General features: G+C 32.0%; 2 protein-coding genes across 2 annotated transcripts in view; one reads left to right on the top strand and one right to left on the bottom strand.

Moving 5' to 3' along the window:
• Nucleotides 1-5,587: 5,587 nt before the first annotated feature.
• Nucleotides 5,588-14,321, bottom strand: LOC131844686 (sphingosine-1-phosphate phosphatase 1-like). The gene is made up of 4 exons (XM_059193627.1): nt 13,777-14,321; nt 11,270-11,520; nt 9,859-10,031; nt 5,588-6,196 (listed from the first exon to the last, which is right to left on the bottom strand). The coding sequence occupies exons 1-4, from the start codon at nt 14,186-14,188 to the stop codon at nt 5,779-5,781; spliced, it is 1,254 nt and encodes a 417-aa protein (XP_059049610.1). The 5' UTR covers nt 14,189-14,321; the 3' UTR covers nt 5,588-5,778.
• A 4,062-nt stretch (nt 14,322-18,383) lies between these two features.
• Nucleotides 18,384-21,566, top strand: part of LOC131844698 (uncharacterized) — a 51,884-nt gene continuing 48,701 nt past the window's right edge. Inside the window, exons 1-2 of the mRNA XM_059193639.1 lie at nt 18,384-18,864; nt 19,110-19,397. Coding sequence (XP_059049622.1) covers nt 18,384-18,864; nt 19,110-19,397 — 769 coding nt within the window. The remainder of the gene's footprint in view (nt 18,865-19,109; nt 19,398-21,566) is intronic.

Below are 21,566 nucleotides of genomic sequence, written 5' to 3'. Positions count from 1 at the left end.
CGGCCATAGAGAGGTTATAATACAACATAGGGTTTGTATACCACACTTTTCGTTTATGCAGACTTCTGGGTGATTATTTTGGGAACTTCGGTAGTTGGCTACGATGTTTTTGTCCTTCCAAACGACCACACTCAAATAAGAATTCTTCTAAAGGGAAGTCTTTCGTTGCTAAAAGACACTTCACCCACTTTCATATTTTTTTTGTCTCCGGAACATACTCCCAGTTGAGTCGAAGTCCCCATAGTGTCAGTTTTAGTTAGTGTTTAGTTTTCAGAAGCTAAGATAGTAATGGCGTAAAAATTCACGTCATGTCAACATGGGTAGTTTGTATTGAAAGACGCATGTCAACCAGTAGTTTACACAGGAAACTGAGCGGAATCAAAATACTGATTGTTTCACTGTATATGATATTTTCTAACATGACCAAACCAATTTTCTAGTATATATGTATTTCTATGGGACAGCCGTGTAAATAAAATTATAGTATGATTTTTCAAAAGTTTAATAACATAGGTAAAAAAATGTTTCAAATGTACAACACTATACTTTAATAACGTAATTGTGCAGGAATGGTTTGTATTTCTTAAATAATTATTTAATAGAAAAATTGTAACAATGTTAACACTACTTATAATTAATATTATTTTGATTTTTTTTTTTTACTTTAAATATAAATTGTTTTCTTAATAAATCTTATATACTTACATAGTTGAAAATAGCATTCATTATCAAGAACCAAGATTCAACATAAAATAAATGTAGGTATAGAAAGTATTATATATTACATTTCATTATATAGGTATAGCTAAAGAATATATATATTTCAATATATATTAAGTGTAGTTAGTCATTTGATTGTAATCATATATGGATACCAGAGGTATTTCCTTTGTCTTCTATTTTTATTTATGCATGAAATTCTTATAAATATGCCCAATGTGATGGGCATTTACAATTATTAGAATATGCTTTCATTTTACTTCAATCCTTACTTGTGCAATAGTACCATATTAACTATCGAACATGTAATTAAAATAAAAATACTTCCAATAGGAAATCGACGAATACCTTGAATCTTTAATTATTCCAAAAACAAATACCTATTTTTCACAAAAAATTAGTTTGATTTATGTAATAAAATACAATTTTAGAACTGGTACTTTAAAGTTTTTGTTATCAATACTGTCAACATACTTCCAGACTAGTATATTACATTTTTTACATAGTTCATACATTCTAATTTGGTATTAGCACCTAATAATAAAAAAGGCACATTCACATGTCACAATGTTGATATCGTCCGCTAGATGGCACTGGTCTTCTTGGTGACCATAAAGTTTAATAAGTAAAGGACTCGAATAAGCGTGAAAAAGTTTATCATTATACAAATGGGTTATTTGTCGTGATAATATTATTTATGGGCGATAGGAAAAAAAATGTAATACAAAAAATTTGATCTACATAAACGGCGAAAAATTCCTACATGCCTAAATTATTTTTTATTTTGATAAGTGCTGGCATTTCAAGCTCGATGTAGAATCTGTGATCAGGGGCCTAATTATATAACGATGTTATTAACAAAACTTAGACCGTACATACCTGAATAAACATATATCTGCTGTACGTTAAAATAGTTGAAAATTAACTCACGAGCTTTAAACTTTAAGTGCAATATTCGGAAAACTCTCTTTTCTTATTACAAAATGGGTGATTGATTTGCTACATTCTAGGAACAATTTCAGAGATGCAGATTCTAAGTTATACGGTTCGCAATTGCATCTGATAAGTATTCTGTACATAATTACATAACTATATTTCAACTGGTTACATTTGAGAATTGTTAATAATATATTTTTTTTATATTATAATTAAGACCCAGGACGTTTGTAACAGCATAGAAATATCGAGAGCTGGTAACTAATATTTGTCATTATAAATATCCCGTTTACATTATGTATAACTTTTTATACTTATCAATTATGACGCAGATGTGCCCACCTGTGCTGTAATATCAATAGCTTATCTCGAAAAACAACTTTCGTTATCAGCAGCAATATTACACTTAATATGATCTACTATTGTAATCCAGTTACGTGGCTGATAACATATTAGCTGTCTTTATGATCTTTTACGCGGGAAAGAGTCCATATAAACGTCTCTGTCAGGCCATCCGCACCCCCCTAGGGAGGTGAGAAATAAATAAACTTGACGTGTCTTCAAGTGTCTGTTTGAAATACTAAATTAACAGCTTTTCTCTAAATGCGCATGAAAGGTAGGTAGGTATTTACATCAAATATATTTTTTGGTGTAAGTACTTTCACCCGCAGGTGTAATATGGAGTAAAGAATAAGTTTAAGCAATTATTATTTCATATTCTTTTTAATAAAAAAAAATAAATTTCACTCGACGTAGTCAGTCGCGGGTAACAAGCTGTTTAAAACAGATATCACTGATAAAATCACATTTAGGCAATGAGTCATTATAGCCATATTTTTTAAATAAAATACGGTATGGATGAAATCAATTTCGAACTATTAATACCACTGGGCGATTCTTATCAAAAATCATGCTACATGATTGAACAAAAAACATATGAATCACATGACAAATTATATAAATCATAATATATGTAGATGTGAAGGAAATCAAAATAAATAACTCAGGGCATTACTCACAGCGCCATCTAGTCCTAAAGTAACCAGAGTACTACGAGTACTAAACAAATAATAGAAATACTTAAATATAATTTATTACACATACATAATAAACATGGAAAACGACTGGCCGATACAAACAATCCTAATAATATGAATGTATAAAACATGCGAGAATAGAATCCGCGACCATCGAAATTAAGCCTGTGTGATTAACCCTGTCTTATCACAAAAAGATAAACTTGGTTTAGCACTAATAATAAACAATAGACCAAAGTATTCCTTATTACAAAACGAAACTTATGTTGTCTAAACCGTGATTCGTCTATGGTCTAAAGATAGACCTTTAGCGATTTAGCACACGTCAACATTATTACTAAATTACTGTGATGAATAACAATTTTCATAATTTGTGTTAAAGCTATTATAATAATAAATTACTTCATTGTTTTATTACATAAATTATCTACTGACAATTACAAGATTACGAATACTAACAAAGATTAACACCAGACAGACTGAAATTACTTGGTGTTTCGATATACTTTCTTGTCTCCAGTGCGTGCGTCTAAAACATAACGCTGGCATAAATGGTCGTAAAAATAACGACCGATTGCCACAGAAGAAATGAAGACGAACAAAGATTATATATGACAATATACGTTTTAATGTATACAACAATCACAATGATTACATTTTCAAGAATATATACTTGAGGAAAATATGCAACTACTACTGGGATCTTAGGAAGTCGTTTAAAAACAAAACTTATTATAATGTTTTAAGACTCCATTTCAGGTACATTTTGCACTTTACAAACAAAAAATAAGACTTCCCGTATATTTTTGATTTAACACATATCAATTGATCTTTACTTATTCTAAAATGCTTGTTATGTAATAATAACGGTTATATCATGATTGCGCGCGGATTTTGGCGACAAAACTTTTATTTATTATGGAAAATTTGTGATCTTTTCATACCGTATAGGATTCCAATTAATTATTATTATAATATATATTGAATTTTGTTATACCTGTTATATAATCTTACATTGATACATGCAAAAACTACTGAACGGATTTTGTTGAAATTAATATAGCTTATATACCAAAATAACACATAGGTTATAATTTAATAAGATATTATGTAAATTGGCCGATATGTAGATATATATATATAATGATAAATGTCAAGTAAGTGTGATGAAGCCGAAGTTGAGCGGGACAGCGAAACATATTATCTATATATATATAGTAGTAGTATATACATAGATAATATGTTCATAATAAATAAAACTAATAAGCTATTCTTGAGCCTCAGAATAAAGCAATGATTATAGTCATCACATGCTTATTACTAAAATGCATTAACTCAAAAATTGCAAATTTAAATAATTCAATTATTTCTATTTGTTCTAGGTTATTTATATTTTATTCTAGTATTGTGAATTGTAATGATATAATAAATTAGAAATATTTTTCAAAACTTACTATATAAGCTATGGAAGAGTGGAGCCACATGCACGTTTGTTTTTTCACAAGTATCTTAAATTTTTGAATTGGAATAACGTTTTTCAGAACTAGAATACTGGGAAGGTGCAGAATAGATATATGTATACGATTAAGATATTGTATTATTACTAATGTGACTGTTATCGTTACATTACCCTACTTTGTACAATATAATTTTTTAATTCCATTAAAGATTATTATTATTACTAAGTATAATAAACATAGTAATATCTTTTCAAAGTTGTACGTAATCTTCAGAGTTTCAGCTTCCCAAAGACAGCTTCTTATAGAGCCTCAAACTTGTATGAAAGAAAAAAGTTTTGATTTAAGAATATAATTACATAATATAAAGTACCTATACATAAACTAATTGTGATCTACTCCAATACCAAACAGATATAAACATGATAATGATATATTCATTATCATGTTTATATCTGTTATAACTAATTTAATTTAAATTTTTTATTATGTATATCATAATATCATTACATATTTATTCAAATACATAAGAGGCCATCCATATATCTCGTTATGACGTTTGGAAACCATTCCCTTGTCACAGTTTGTCACATTCATGTCACATAATTTACATTTACAAATTATTACTTTAACAAATACACAACAGTACGGGGAATTGCTAGTGATGGGGACTATTGACCATATAGCTAGCAATGTACCATGTCAGGTCGGCCTCCACGTGGTACCTCACGGAACCATCATGATAAATGACTGGTTAATTTGCCATGGTGGGCTAACTGACCTGACATCATGCTCATGTTATCATCCTCCACCGGTGCACCGCCAGTATAAACCGTTAGCGCGGGCGGGTGTACCATTTCATTAACATTCATTAAAAAAACACAACATTTGGCATATTTGTTTTATTTCTATTCAGGTAAATTCATCGACCCCCTTTACCTCAAACTGTGACGTCATTTATGGATAACCCCTTACAGTTACAATTCTAGTGGACTACCACTTTCCTTAGAACATAAATTTATTCGATTTCTCTTCAAACACTAAAATACCAGGTAATCTGTAGTACAAAGGGCAAATAAACTATTTTAGGCACATCTTATGCGAGATATGACTCGCGATTCAGTTTTTTATCATAAAACTTTATCACGCTACTAATATCATATCTACAAGTTTTTGGACGAATTCGACTTGTAACACAGGGGGCTGATTCAACGGAATCGAATCACGACTCGAATCGAATCGAATTTACATTTACATGATACAATGTTATCAATGGTTTTTCAATTCTTTGAAATTATCAATAATTATTATGTATGTATGTTAGGTATATATTAATAATACCCCTGGACAAATTACACAACGCCGTGTAGTTTCAAAAAAGCTAGTGTTATGGGTACTAGACAACTGATATAAATATATAGAAGACACCTAGACCGATACAAACTATCATACTCATGAATACAAACTTTTGTACCGTGCGAGGATGCGAATCCGCGATATAATTTATATTTACATTTCTATATACTTAAGTTTGTATCGACCATTATCATGGATACAACTCGATATTCGATTCGTTCGCGTTCAAAAGTCGACCCTCTGTTTTACATTTAAACACAATTTGATTAGTATCATATCTCGGTGTAATATGTTGGCCTATTAATTTGCAACAAATCAAATACATTTGGCAGAACATATGTCGTGTTGAACCCGATCATGCCATATGTAAAATATTTATAACAGAGCTCCACAATTATCTTATTCTTATTGTCCAAACTATTTTCTGAGTTTCTGAGTTCATTTTTGTCTTTCCCTAGTAGGGCACAAACGAATGCGTAAGATACCGACTTGCCGGCTGCTCTAGTGGCTAAAACACCGCAGAAGCCTAGTATGGTCCTGAGTATAGTGCATCCCAACATCTCTATGGACGGCCAGATGATCTTGTATGGCGGGCGGTCGGTGCTGGCCGTCATGTTCCCGAGCTGGTAGTTGGTCCAGGAGCCAACCAGGATTCCCGCGCATACGCTTACTATCATTGTAGTGTCGCCTCTGTCGATTAAAAATATAAAACTCGTTAAAAAATATAGCTGTGCGAATATTGGGTCTTAACATGTTTTTATTTTTAAATTTTACATTCATAAATAGTCCAGCAGCCTGATTAAAGTTTTATATATTATTATTATTTATTTACTTCATGCAAGTAGGCCCATATTATAAATATGTACCTTATAGACTAACATACATACGAAATAATATTTTAAAACTAATATATTGATATTGTCTGTGTGGTCACAGCACTGATGACGGCAATCTGCCATGCATATAGTGAAAATATTTGATTTTTTTTTTTGTAATGGGTCAATAGTTTACGAACTCGTCACAAAAGTGTTACAGATCTTTAACATAGCTAGTCACATTTGTGAGACCCCACCACCTTAATGTGACGTCACAAAATTTTGCAAAGATTGTTTTTTATTTTTGCCATACAATGCACAGTTTGTCCCTATAACAGCTAGAAGACTACATTACCAGGGATCCCAAGGGATGTATTTTACTAAAAAAGAGAGCTCCAATAATAATTGTACCCTTAGGTGGCCTCCCAAAGAGTAGAATGCTCGCACTTGCAATACATTTTTTAAGTATGATATATTACAATTCATATATTACATAATAAACAATATAGAGATAATAAGATAATCAAAAATTCACAAATACCAGTATACAGTCAAATACAAATATTTAATATGATGATAAAGTTGTATATGTATATCAATTGATAATGTATGTAGGTAATGTCAGCATCGTACGATATATGGCACACTAGTACAACAGTGGATTAACTCAAAATTACATACTTTGGAAATACCACTCTAAAGCTTTAGATTTTAAGTCTATTTTTAACAATTTTAAATTTATACAATACTGGAATAACTCAAAACTACAAACTTTGGAAACACCACTCTATAGATTTAGGTTTTAAGTCTAATTTCAACAATTTGAAGTCTATGAGTTAATTCAGTATTGTACTAAGTGAGCGATATGTAATAGTAGACAGGGAGATGATTGTTAATAATGGAGAATAGTAGCCCCTTGATAATAATGTAAATCCCCTTTAGAATCCATTTATATATGTCGTCTTTATTACAGCAAATTCAGAAAGGAATTAAAATAGTAAATACACATTAACTGATACAAAAAGCGATCTTATCGCTACGAAATTTCTTACAGACTACCTTTGGATGGATAAAGAAATAAAAGATAAGAGTACTGATGAATTTGTCACGATGCTCTAAACATTACTAAAGTTTACCCTATCATTCTCCATGTGCCGCACCAGCATATACCGGATGCTACTATTTCGTAGGAATGAATGAATGAATTATTTCTTTGCAGCCAAACACCGTAAATATTATTAAAAAATATAGGTTCAACAATCTTACTCATATTATAGGAATAATATGAGTAAGATTGTTGAAATTTGTTACTCTTGCTGAGTTTGTAGGAACAAACTCAGCAAGAGTAACAAATTTCATAAAAAATACTATAGCGTTTATAAAGTTAAAAGTTTATAAAGTTGAATGGATAGCTAGAGGATTGGATGTTTGTTACTCTTTCTCGCAATTCTAGTTGGATTAGTTTACAGGTAAACAAAGAATACAGAAAGTGATCACATATAGATATTTAGTCATTAGTCAATTTCTTCTATAACGTCTACGTGGAGTCACACCTATATCGATCGTCAAATAGCTAACTTTGTAAACTATGTTTGGTGTGTAGGTCAGTTTGTTAAATTTATTAATTTACATTAACATTAATTTAAATTTGCATACTCTAAATGTAGCTGAACATGGAACTATATACTATTTCTAAGAAGAATGTAAACTATTCAAAACGAATAATTATATAAATAGGCAGTGAATTTACAGGATAAGAGGCATGAGTTAATTAAATTAAAATTTGCATACTCTAAATGTAGCTGAACATGGAACTTTATATTTATTTCTAAGAAGAATGTAATCCCTTAAAAACAAATAAATAAGCAGTGAAATTACAGGTTACGAGGCATGACATCTTAGTCCTCCAGAAAGACCGCGCACGAGTGTTATCACGAATGTCACATGATAACATGATGTCCTTAGCAGTTCATGTAATTATGCGACATTACTGTTGTTCTATGAGGTAGGCCGTTAAGTTGTTTACCATTCCCATTACAAAAAAATAAATTCATTCATTATGTTCATTCTCATATATTTATATATATATATTAGATGACCCGGCAAACGTTGTTTTGCCATATAAATTAAAATCGCTATTAATTTTAAAGTCAAAATCTATGTCAAGTCGTTTTGGAGGAGTATAAACACGAAATTTTATATACCAGATATGTACATCATAGACTTCATGACAACGAATCACTGTCTACTGCTTAAAAAGAGCCTTGACTTGCCTCTACATTTTGGGTTCTTTGTAAGAAACGTTATCATTCATTAATCCTTCGCGGAAGGTCGTTAATTGGCGCCGATGAATTCAAATGACGTAATCGATCACATCATCTGAATCCTCGATCATGTGGTCACGACGCTACGCGAAGATTGATAAGGCAATCTAAGACTTATACTACTTAATGTACCTTTTTTTTTATTGGTGGTTTGGGCTATTGTCAGGTGCTTGGATCTGTAGCACTGCGATCTACATAGACCTATTATGCTCGCCCTTTTAAAAATTCGCTGCCTACGCCAGTCAGGGACTAGAATTGAAAGATATTCTTAGGAGCGATGGTTTTTATCTTCTCAGTAAATAGTGTATATTTTCCAAAGGAGATATTACGTTTATGCATTAGTGGGCTACGTCCACATAGGATGTGTAGTGTATAGTGTGTATAACTAAGCTTATTCATTATTTGCTATTCTTAAGAACCAAGGTCAGCGAAGACAAATGCTTTATAGTTTTTATTTAAATTTTTTGTTGAATTTTTATGTTTGACTGACTTGTCGGCCGTGTGATATTTATAGCAAATGTGTGATCCTGGTGATTTATATTATTGTAAAGTTTCATTAAAATCTATTCAGTAGTTTTTCCGTGAAAGAGTAATAAACATCCATCCATCCATACATCTACACTCATAAACTTCCGCGTTTATAATATTAGTAAGATTGTCAGTAGAGGACGGTTTCGAACTTAAATGCTGTCGTTATTGTTATTTTTTTTTATTGTAATAATTTACTGATAAAGACTATTACAGAATAGAAGTGAGGGTGGACTTACTGTCCCCTTTGAGTTATACAGCGTTTTGTCTCGAATACCTTTGGATTTTAAGCAGAAGTTGTAACAGTTCAATATTTATGACAAATAAAGATGGTTATTATTATGGTTGTTTTTAAATGCATTATTTCATAATCTATACATATAAATAAAATTGCAGTGTCTGTTTGTAATATTGAAATAACCGTTTTTTATTACATGCATATGAATATAAATACGGTACATACACCAAAATAACATTTTTTACAATTTTTGTCTGTCTGTCTGTCTGTTTGTTCCGTCTAATCTCTGAAATGGCTGGACCAATTTTGACGGGACTTTTTTTAGCAGGTAGCTGATGTAATAAGGAGTAACTTAGACTACTTTTATTTTAGAAAAATGAAGTTAAATTCCACGCGGACGAAGTCGCGGGACGAACTGCTAGTATTAAATAAAATAAAATGACTTACCTTGTTGGAGTCCACTTGTCAGCGTTTGGATAGAAGACAATTGCCAGTATTGAAATAGCTATGACCAGGAAGGGGGCATAGTGTGATGTGAGTATGACCCCATCGAGCCAGTCTACAACTGGTATCAATACTACCAACAGAGCACTTGACAGTAGCAGACCTGCTGCTATATCCTGTAACATCATATTTAATGTTATGGCATAGTGGTATACTAAGTAACATAACTTATAGACCTGAAGGTTGTGAATACAAATCAGGCTGACATCAAAATCTTTGTATTTAAATTTACCAACTGATTCTGCAGTAATAAATGCACTGGATAGATAAAAACACTGGTACTAAATTTAAATAATCTGAAAGATAGTCAGCCTCTGTGGTCTAATGGTTTAGCACAACGCCTTATATCCAGTTGTCACTGGTTTGATTTCTCGCCCAGTACAAACATTTGCATTCTTGAGTATGATTGTTTGTATCTGTCTGGGTGTTTTCTTTATATATTATGTACGTATAAAAAAACGTAAGTATTTCAATCAGTTGTCTAATACTCATAACAGAAACTCTGTTTAGTTTGGGACTAGAAGGCGCTGTGTGAATTGTCTTGACATATTATTACAATCTCGCATATCTGCGGTAGATTTACACTAAACTATGTTGTATTGGAAAATATCTACAAATAGGAACATAAAATCGAAGGCTGTGACAACACCAAGACTATAACAGGACATTTTTGCACTTATGCAATAATTGCAATATGTATATCATTAATAGCAAGGATGTTATGGATATAAAATTTCGGATAGGGATAGGTTACGGATATAGGAATGATTATTATACCGGATACGGATACGGATGCGGATATGAAATTATTTTGGATTATCCGTTAGTTTTGGATATTTTCGGTTACGGATATTAATATTTTAAGGTTTTTCAGAAATAAAATACAAACAGCTAATAAAATGGTTACATAACGTGTCTCAATTAGGCTCCGCCCCTATCCGATATTGTCCGAAACTTTTATTTCGGATTCGGTTAAGGGTACGGATATTTTTTTATATCGGCTATCCGATAATTTCAGTTACGGTTACGAAGCTCCTTAACATGATTAATAGTATAAATATCATGCACATCAATAATATTTATATTATTAATAACATAAATATTGAAATTTATATTATTAATAATATAAATATTATTGCATAAGCCAATCAATTAAATTATTTAATCATAATATGCATCATGTTATGATTTAATAACAACTATACTAGATGATTAATACTAATATTAGAAAGAGGAAAGATTGGACTTCTAAGTATAGTTTATAATTAACTGAAAAAATACTTGATGTATTAAACATTATTTGTTTTTTTGTTCATCCAATAGTATAGACAGTAATAAAAAGAAATAAACTTACCAAAACACTATGCATTCCTAGGTAAATCCTACTGACACATATGAGGGTGCACCAAGAGACAGCAAGCAGTGTTCCCCAGTGGGCTGGATATTCATACCTGTCCATGGTATAGAGTAAAACAGAAAATGGTATTGAGACACCAACCATGGCATGAGTTGATGGCATACCATATTCAATCGCCCATTTTGTTTGTAACTTCTTAACTGGATAACCTGGTCGTGGCCAGCGTATTATGTCTTTGAAACCTTGTCCTGAAAATCATTTAAATATTTTTATAGACCAATCAAAATAGTCATTACTTATCATAATAGAATCTCTATTCTTTTGTGTTTCTAACAATTTTAAGTTAAAAAGAGATCAGTATGTACTTCTTCATTACATTATGATATAGTGTGACATGGTTTTTATGCTGGAAGGACATCAGTGCAAGATAAAATCAGGACAGTTAATCCATCATGGTGATAACACCAGGTATTAGCCGGTAATGCTTTCCAGGGGGAATCATGTTGTATGGAGTACTGTGGAGGTCGAGCTGATTATATATAAGGTATTTAAAGCATTTCTCAAAACTTTTGATCACATTAATGAGGACTTATTAATAAATGCAAAACTTAATCAGCAAGAAAAAATAATAACATGATATTAGGAATCCAGATATCATGTACAGTGGGTTGCCAAATTAATAGGGACAGTCACATTTTTTATAATTTTTGTTCTTCAAGTGGTCTTGACTACGTTTTTAAGTGGTAAAAGTTTTTTGCTGATATGTTTTTATGTTCACCTTGTCTCTATAACTCAAATTCAAAGTGAATTTCAAGTGCTGAGAGATTTGTTTATTTTGGAAATATATTTTAATGATGGGAGAGACACACAGTCGTTCACACGTGTAAAAGTGAAACACGTAAATTATTCTTTTAAACAGTTCTTTAGTGGTTTTGTGAAATAATCAATACCTGCAAGTAAGTAATATTTTACTATAATTAAAATTAAAGTATTTTGAAGCGGATTTTAGAACAATTTTAATTTATTTTTATATTTTCAGCTTTGGCTATGGGTCGAGGGGTAGATTTGACTCCGAGAAAAAAATCCGAGGTTAAAACCCTTCTCCTACACACAAATCACTCTCAGAGGATGATAGCACAACTGGCCGGGATATCGAAATCTGCCGTCAATAAAATAAAAATAAATTTAGATCAAAATCAGCCACTTTCGCCCAAAAGAAAAGGCAAATGTGACAGAAAACGTATCACAACAACACGTTCCGATAGGAAAATTCGAGATATCTGCTTGCAAAACAGAAAGAAAAGTGCTGGATTTTTAACTCAGATAGTACAGGAATCTGGAATACGTGTTTCAAAAAGAACTGTACAGCGAAGGTTGGCAGAGGAAGGCCTGACAGGTCATCGTCCAGTTAAGAAACCCCGATTAACAGAGGCGATGAAAAAGAAAAGGCTTGCTTGGGCTCGTGAGCACCGCCTGAAAACTGTTGAAGACTGGAATAAGGTCAGTTATATGGTTAATTTTATTTTTGTTATATAAAATCATATTTACAAAAATTATAAATAGTTTCTATATTTTTTTAGGTATGTTTCTCAGACGAGTCAACCTTTGAAATTTTGGCCAACAAAAGTAACTTCGTGAGGCGGCGCCCAGGCGAGAAATTTCATCCTGATTGCATAGTGGAATGAATTAAACACCCTGTAAAAATAATGGTATGGTCTGTCATCAGCGCAAAAGGTGTTGGGCGCCTCTATATCGTCCAGGGAACCATGAGACAGGACCAATACAAGCAAGTATTAGAAACTCGTCTGTTGCCGCAACTTCAGGAATGGTTCCCGAATGGGGAGGAATTCGTGTTTATGCACGATTCAGCTCCATGTCATAAAGTGAGGAGTGTAACCAAATTTTTGGAAGACCACAACATTCCAGTTTTACCTTGGCCTGGCAATTCTCCTGGTATGAATCCCATAGAAAACTTGTGGGAAATTACCAAGGCGGAAATTGCTAAGGAAATCATAACTACCAAAGTAAAACTAATTGAAAAATTAATAAATGTATGGTTTCACAATCCCAAAATAAAAGAAAGTGCTAAACAGTGTATTGAAAGTATGCCGAGGTGGATTCAAGCACTGATAGAAGAAAAAGGAAATGTGACAAAATACTAATAATTTCCCATCATCATTTTTATTATACTTGTTTATATTTTCTAGTTGTTCAAATATTAAATTATTATAGTCTAAATTCATTATAAGATATGTGTCTGATATTATTAAATATAATTATAGCCTAAAGTGACGTTTTTAATTAATTATAGACCAATGTTTTACAAAAAACGAATATTTCGTGACTGTCCCTATTAATTTGGCAACCCACTGTATACAAGGAAGTGTTTAAATACAATATCAAACTTTGAATATTTGCTTCCAGACAGACATGTTAATATGCTAAAAATATTTGCTAATACAATTTACTTGTTTACTTAGAATGTCAAATTAAATTAGACATACCTATGTACATAACAACAGTCCAGACTAAGACGACTCTTCTACCAACAGCGCCATCAATATTCCAGAACCAAAATGGTATGAAGGTCGCATAGAAGATCTCGTCACCTAGTGCGGTGCCCAACACAAACACATAATACCAGAATTTATTGTTTATCAAACACTCGACTTCGTCCTTGGTACTGTCCGATGAGGCATCGGTTTCGTAGGAGGACCCCGAACTACTTGATATATTACTCGGTATTCTCTTATGCTGCTTGATATCAAACTCCTCGCTCTCACGTTCCAATCTTTCGGAATGTACAATCTCGGAGGTTTCGTTCTTACGAACACTTCTATATATAACACCAAAAAAGTTTTGAACTTTAACTACGAGTAAAGGATCTTTCAAATATTCGACAGCGTTATTCCACATTTTGCAGTAAAAATAATTACTTGTATTCTAATTTTCAAGTAACTCACTAGTAAAATAATTAATTTTATAAATTTTACAAAACTCGTAATTTAAAGGTTTTCATAATTTAATTTATTTAATTTTTTATACATCGAGCCGATCACAGATCATGAGATTATAATGACGTCTAAGGGATGTTAAAATATGCGATTAGAGTATAATCGATTATAGTATAGTATAATTATGAAATAATCGATTAAACATTAATATTTTTTGTATTAATTGTTAATCGTTTTCTTTTAATGGTTTTTAGTCCCCGCAAACTGTATAGTTTTGAATTCAATTAGTTATTTTTTTCATTGTTCATACCATAGTGTGTCACGTTTATAAGGGGGCATAGATTACGTTGGGACAAAGTGTCATTTTGTTTGTTATAAAAAATAAAATATAATATTTACTGGCTGTTGATTTATATCTCTAACTCGCTTTTGACACTGGTATTATAATAAAACCTTAATCCAAGAGATCCATCTGCTATGCTGTATTTAAGTACATCTAGCGATGTGTACCTAGGTATATCGAGTATTGCATTCATCATGATGTTAAAAATCAACAATGCCATCTCGTTTAATAGCCGTGGCAGCAACAGTACATGTGCGATTTTTTTCAGAACTGTATTTTTTAACAGACCTGTTGAGAGAAAAACAAAGCTAGAGTCTAAAAACACGCTTGTTGTGTAAAAAGAGCAAATTCAAGTAGTGACTTAAACAAACGAGATGGCTTCGTTTTATTGTTGATAATTTTTTAATTGAAAATTATAATATCTAAATATATTTTTTAGAATAACCGATTGTATGTGTAGAATGTCCACCCCTATTGTATTCACCACAGAGTACTAAACACATCCACTTATATGTAACCACGGATACTTACAAAAAGATTGCTTGCACCGTTTCAGACAGAAGCTGTATTGTTTTAAGTAAAATAAACCGTTTCAAATTGAATGGAAGTATTCAATTACTTGATTTATACTCAAGATTGCTGAAACTAGGCAGTATGGATCATGCTCTTCGTCTAGCCAAATTTTAAAACAACAATTACATATGATCGTTTTGTCATGTATCTGACAATAACTGTTAATGTCAAATACATAACATTTATTCTCTATTCGAAATATTCTGAAAATAAATAATCATCGAATATTCTCAAATAAACTTTGCTTATTCGTGTATATTAAATTGAGTTCCAAAAAGATCGAAACTTAAACAAAAAAATTCGTCTAAAAGTTACAGTCTTTAAATATTCGTAATAATTTGTTTATTTGGGTTACATTCGCAACTTCCGAATTTAATCAACCAGTGTATATAATTTCTTTTTAAAGTGAATACCTACATACTTAATTTTCGGGCGGAAAATTAAATCATGTTTTATTTTGTAAATTCTAACTAGTCGCTTGCGCCTTAAAAGTTTCAAGATACAAATTTACATGTAAGTAGAAATCAGTTTTTGTTTATGTAAATAAACAAGTCAATTCGGTAGTTAGATGTGTAATCCTTACAATACGCATCAATTTCTTTTAATAAATTTGGCTTGCTTCTTTTTTATTTGTATATAATGAAATTATTAAAAGGGGAGAAATAATATCTAACTTACATTTATTATATTAGAAAAATATATCAATTAGAATATTTTAAATATTAAATGTTAGTATAAACTTGTCTAATTGTTTATTTCCTATCAACTATCCGTTGAGTTGTCAAATCTGTAACTATCAAATTCTATATGAAGCTAATTATTATTATATATTATAGAATTAAATTATTCATGTTTAAAACTTGTTTATTAATTTATTGTCTATATTTATAACTCAATGAAAATTGAAATTTAGAATTAATTATTGTAACAAGGATTATGATTTTTTATTGATAATGGTAAGAGGCAGTTTTGGGTTAAAATGTATATCAAAAGTACATATCAAAATACATGCTACATAATGTTTTTATCATTCGGAGAATATTAATAAGTAATCACTGTGTGTATTATTAAATATTATTTATTTAGGCATGGAATTTACATTATCTGATACTCTCCCAATCCACTTTTTTGTAATCAATCCTTTAAAATAGTTTTTAGAATTTACATATATATTAATTGACATTGATGATGTCCTAAATGATGAATAAATTTACTCTGGATTTGATGTATGCTATATATGTAAAAAAACCGTCGAAATAGAGCTGTATACCAGAGACATTGGCAAATTCATGAAATGCATCATATTATTTAGGAAAATAAAAATTTTATCATAGTTATAAATGAAAGGTAGTACAGTATTTCCCTAAACATGATGAGTCAATATTATTTAGACCATTGAAGTTAGTATCGCACCTGATCCTATACATCTACAGCTGTACAACTGATTTGTTACCACCTATATAAATGACTCAATCACTTATTTATTACATAGTGGTGCTGCATAGTATGTTTTTAAATTTGAAACAAAGTTACTGCTTCTGTATACTTATTACAGAAAAGATGAGAAATTAAAAAAAAATGTACTCATGCGAGACTGGGTTGCTAGTTATATTAATCACGGATATTTTATACTACCCACATAATATACTTTTTATAATTTAAAATATTCATTTTAGTGATAATATTAGACTATGTTCAAATAAATATTCGAAAGTTCTCTTTCAAGTTGAAATAGTGTTTTAAGAACATATATGTATGTAATAATAACATTTAGTAAAAGATAAATATAGTAACCCTATGGTTATGTTTGAAAACAAAGTTTTACCATTTTTATTTTCAAACCAATAAACTTTTTTATAAACACAAGTTATTTTAGTTATAAAATTGATTGTGTTGATTATATATCATGTATGCTAAAAGTAAATGTGGTTGTGGGTTCCCTACTAACTATTTAAAAAGCATTATAAGAAATACTGATAATTGGACAAATCAGTATTCCGTATATTGCTTTTTATGAAGAAAGGAATACAAGGGGTAGGTCCTTGTATTCATTTCTTCATAAACTACTACTACTACTACTACTACTACTACAGTATAATATTATTATATACTAGCTGTACCCGCGACTTCGTCTGCGTGGACTTTACCCTTATTTTTCTAAAATAAAAGTAGCCTAAGTTACTCCTTATTACATCAGCTACCAGCCAAAAAAGTCCCGTCAAAATCGGTCCAGCCATTTCAGAGAATAGCCGGAACAAACAGACCGACAGACTGACAGACAAACATTTTAAAAAATGCCATTTTGGTGTATGTACCGTATTTATATTCATATGCATCTAGTAAAAAACGGTTATTTCAATATTACAAACAGACACTCCAATTTTATTTATATGTATAGATTTATTATTTGTTTACAAAAATATATTATCTATGTATCAGTTGTCTAGTACCCATAACACAAGCGCAGCTCGGGACTAGATAGCGATGTGTGAATTGTCCAAACTTATTATTATTATTTATTTTAGTGGTAATACTTGAGATATTTCCATGCACAGAATACATGTAAAATACAGAATGTTTTATGGTGGAAATTTATTGTAATGTTACATGAAAGTCTGAGAGGTGGCAAATAATAATATACAAATACAATTATCTACGTTTCTTACTATCCTATAAGTAATGACCGACATGATAAGGTTTCCTCCACAGTCGTCGCCCCGCCGTCCGGTCGATCGGCCATACATGTTGCGAAGAATTTTCCCGCCAAATTCAAACTCCTTCGTTTCGTGTTAGAATCATTGCGTACACGTTACGTCTACAAAAAAATATAATGTAATAACTGGATCATTGGATATAATGACTCTTTAAAAACACAGTGATTACTTGCTTAGTTGGTTTTAATAGGTATGCATTTAATATATGTATTGTTAGACAAGTATACAAAATAATTAGTCATATTTTGTGACACCTGGCTCGATCACGTTTTTGTCTCATCTCCTGAATCCGTACTCAAACATGGCCAATTTCCTGCACCGGGTTTCTCCAGACATGATCTCATATATGTTACATACAATATTAAAACTTTTAAGCCTAAACCGCCCGTAATTCGTCTACGTAATTTCTCTAGAGTAGATTTAACAGTATTAAGCCAGGAGTGACAGCCGTTGATTGGTCATGCGTATTGTCTGCCTCCTGTATTAACGACAAGGTAGCTGCGTTTAATCATTCAGTTCTTAAAATCATGAACAAACATGCTCCTGCCCACTTTGTCAGGGTTAAGAGACAGCCAGCTCCTTGGATAACGGAGGTAGTTCGTATTGCCATGAGAAAACGTGATCGTGCTTTTAGAATATTCAAAAGGGATCGCTGCGAAGAGAACAGGAGGTACTTCAAAATTGCGCGCAACCGCTGCAACTATATGGTAAGAGCTGCTAAACGCCGTTACATCCACTCGAATATTCAAAATTCTTCTTCGGCCAATATCTGGAAGTTTCTCAAATCACTTGGGCTGTGCAATCAGCCCAATGATTTCTCCTCTCACTTTTCAGTAAATGAACTAAACAGACACTTTTCGACTGTTCCTGCTCTGAATAATTCTCAGAAATCTACTACATTAGCTGAGATAACATCCTGGCCTAGACTATCCGTAGAATTTTTATTTTCACCAGTTACTGATGATGAAGTCTACAAGATAATATCCTCCATTAAAACTAATAGTATTGGTAATGATGATGTGAGTAGGATTATGGTTATTCTCCTACTTGAACATTTGCTTCCAATCATTACTCACATCATCAATTTTTCTCTTTTTTCCTCTGAATTCCCTGAAGCATGGCGCAACGCTTTTGTTATTTCACTTCCAAAAGTGTCATCCCCACAGAATCTTAAGGACTTTCGACCCATTTCAATCCTGCCAGTTTATCCACCGTCAGTTATCAGACTTTGTCTTTAATAATAAACTGGTTAGCCCCTACCAATCTGGCTTTCGTCCGGGACACTGCTCTGCTGAAAATTACCGAGGACGTGAGGGAAGGCATGGAACAATCAAAATTAACCGTTCTAGTTCTAATCGATTTCTCCAACGCGTTCAACACCGTGGACCATGATGTTTTACTAGCTATCCTTTCACATCTTGGGATTTCATCATCAGTTGTTAAATGGTTTGGCTCCTATCTTCGTGGACGTCAGCAGGCAGTTCGTGCCAATCAGACATTATCGGATTGGTGCGATCTTGTTGCTGGGGTTCCTCAAGGCGGTATTTTGTCTCCATTACTTTTCTCTATCTTTATCGATTTTATCACAAAAAATCTCAAATGCTCTTACCATTTGTATGCGGACGATCTCCAAATTTACTCTCAAGCTGTTGTATCTGAGGTCAATGAAGCTATTGACCAATTGAATAGCGATCTTGATCATATATTCAATTGGTCCAATAAATTTGGTGTATCTGTCAATCCCTCCAAATGTCAAGCAATAGTTCTCGGGAGTAATCAGCAACTCAGTAAAATTAATTTCGACACTCTACCTCCAGTTCTTTTCAATAAACAACATATCGCGTACAGTTCCTGTGTTAAAAATCTCGGCTTATTAATAGACAGTACACTCAGTTGGAATAAGCATATTAATGAGGTCAGCCGTAAAATTACACTCACTTTACGGAACTTATATAGGTTGAAAAATTTCCTCCCTTTGAGTACAAAAATTCTCCTCGTCCAATCTTTAGTGCTCCCCACGCTGGATTATGCTGATGTGTGCTGTTCTGACATGAACGTAGACCTTTTAAACAAATTGGATCGTCTTCTCAACAATTCCATTCGCTTTATTTTCAATTTGCGCAAGTTTGATCATATTTCCTCTTTCCGTTCTCAGCTTAAATGGCTTCCTCTCCGCTATCGCAGAAATGTACGTATGCTATGTACCCTCTATTCTATTCTATACGATCCTAATTTTCCTGAATATATTAGTAGTAAATTTCACTTCCATGGGGACAACACCAATCGCTCCCTTCGCACAACTAGAAGATTTTTACTTCATGTCCCGGCACATTTGTCCGGTTTTGTCCATCATTCTTTCGCCGTTCAGGCTATCAAACTTTGGAACGACTTACCCCTTGACATCAGGACTGCCACGAGTAAAATTTCTTTCAAGCGAAGATTGCGGAAACATTATCTTAAAATATAATTTTGTATACTATTATTTATTATCTTTTATATATTTTTCTCTTTAGCATTAAGTTTCTTCATTTCTACTACAAGGCGAATCATATTGTATCTATTGTATTATGCTTACACTGTCGGCTGTAATCACTATTTCATTGTCAGATTATTGGTCATATATTTATGTGTGTATGGTATATTTTTGTATATGTATATGTATTTTTGTGTATATTTGTAGGAATATTTATGTAGTTACATGTGTATATATATATATTTATTCATGTATATTCTATAAAATAATATATTATTGTTTGCACCGCCAACAACTTATCTCTGCACAACTCATGGTTGACTGGTAGAAAATGCCATTAGGTGTTAAGTCCGCCATATGTACTTTTTACCTATGTATGACGTGCATTAAAGTTATTTAAATTAAATAAAATAAATAAAATATTTTTACTGGAACAGGCATTTGAATAGATTATAAAGTTTTTATCAGACTATCAAATTAAGTACCTACCTGTATAAATACTGAATTTAAACTTAATAAATATATACACTAGCTACACCCGCGACTTCATGTGCAAGTTTGTACATTTGTACACACATATATATTGGTATTATTATTAATAATAATAACAACCCAGGAGAATCCACACAGCGGGGGGGAAGGGGATTGTTAGTAATGGGAACTAGTAATCCCCATTGCTAGCAATGTACCATGTTAGGTTGACCTACACGCGGTTCCTCCTGGAAACCATCGTGATAAATTCCTAATGAATTTGTCACGATGGGTTAACTGACCTGACATCATATTCATCTTATCATCTCCCACTGGTGCCCCGCCAGTGTAAACCGTTAGCGCAGGGGGGTGCACCATTTCATTATCTTCCAAAAAAAAATCCACACAGCGCCATCTAGTCCCAAACTATGCAGAGTTTGTGCTATGGGTACAAGGCAACTGATAGATATACTTACATTTTTTTATAAATACATACATAGATGTCATCCAGAATACAAACAAACATATTCATAACTATAAATGTTTGTACAGAGCGAGGATTCAAACCCGCGATCATTGGAAGTACAACTCTAAACTGCTAAACTTATGTTCTCTCGCACTTATTTTTATGTGAACCTTGAGAGTCGTAATAATAGTACGTACTGTAATTTTTATCCGACAATTGTAGAAACGTTTAATTGTTTACTCTATGATAATGTATCGCCAAGTAGCCGACAACAAACAGTATACGATGCGAACACTGATA

This window comes from Achroia grisella, unplaced genomic scaffold, assembly GCF_030625045.1.
Source record: "Achroia grisella isolate CSIRO2021 unplaced genomic scaffold, CSIRO_AGI_Agris_v1 utg4116, whole genome shotgun sequence".
NCBI classification, from domain to species: Eukaryota; Metazoa; Arthropoda; class Insecta; order Lepidoptera; family Pyralidae; genus Achroia; species Achroia grisella.
Note: the sequence above shows the minus strand (reverse complement) of the source record. Positions and strands in the feature narration are given on the sequence as shown.

Excerpts from the sequence above, each read along its gene's own strand:
- LOC131844686 (XM_059193627.1), bottom strand. The coding sequence starts at position 14,188 with ATGTGGAATAACGCTGTCGAATATTTGAAAGATCCTTTACTCGTAGTT. Across the intron at positions 10,032-11,269 it reads TAGGAATGCATAGTGTTTTG|GATATAGCAGCAGGTCTGCT; the intron begins GTAAGTTTATTT and ends ATGATGTTACAG. Across the intron at positions 6,197-9,858 it reads GACAAGTGGACTCCAACAAG|AGGCGACACTACAATGATAG; the intron begins GTAAGTCATTTT and ends TTTAATCGACAG.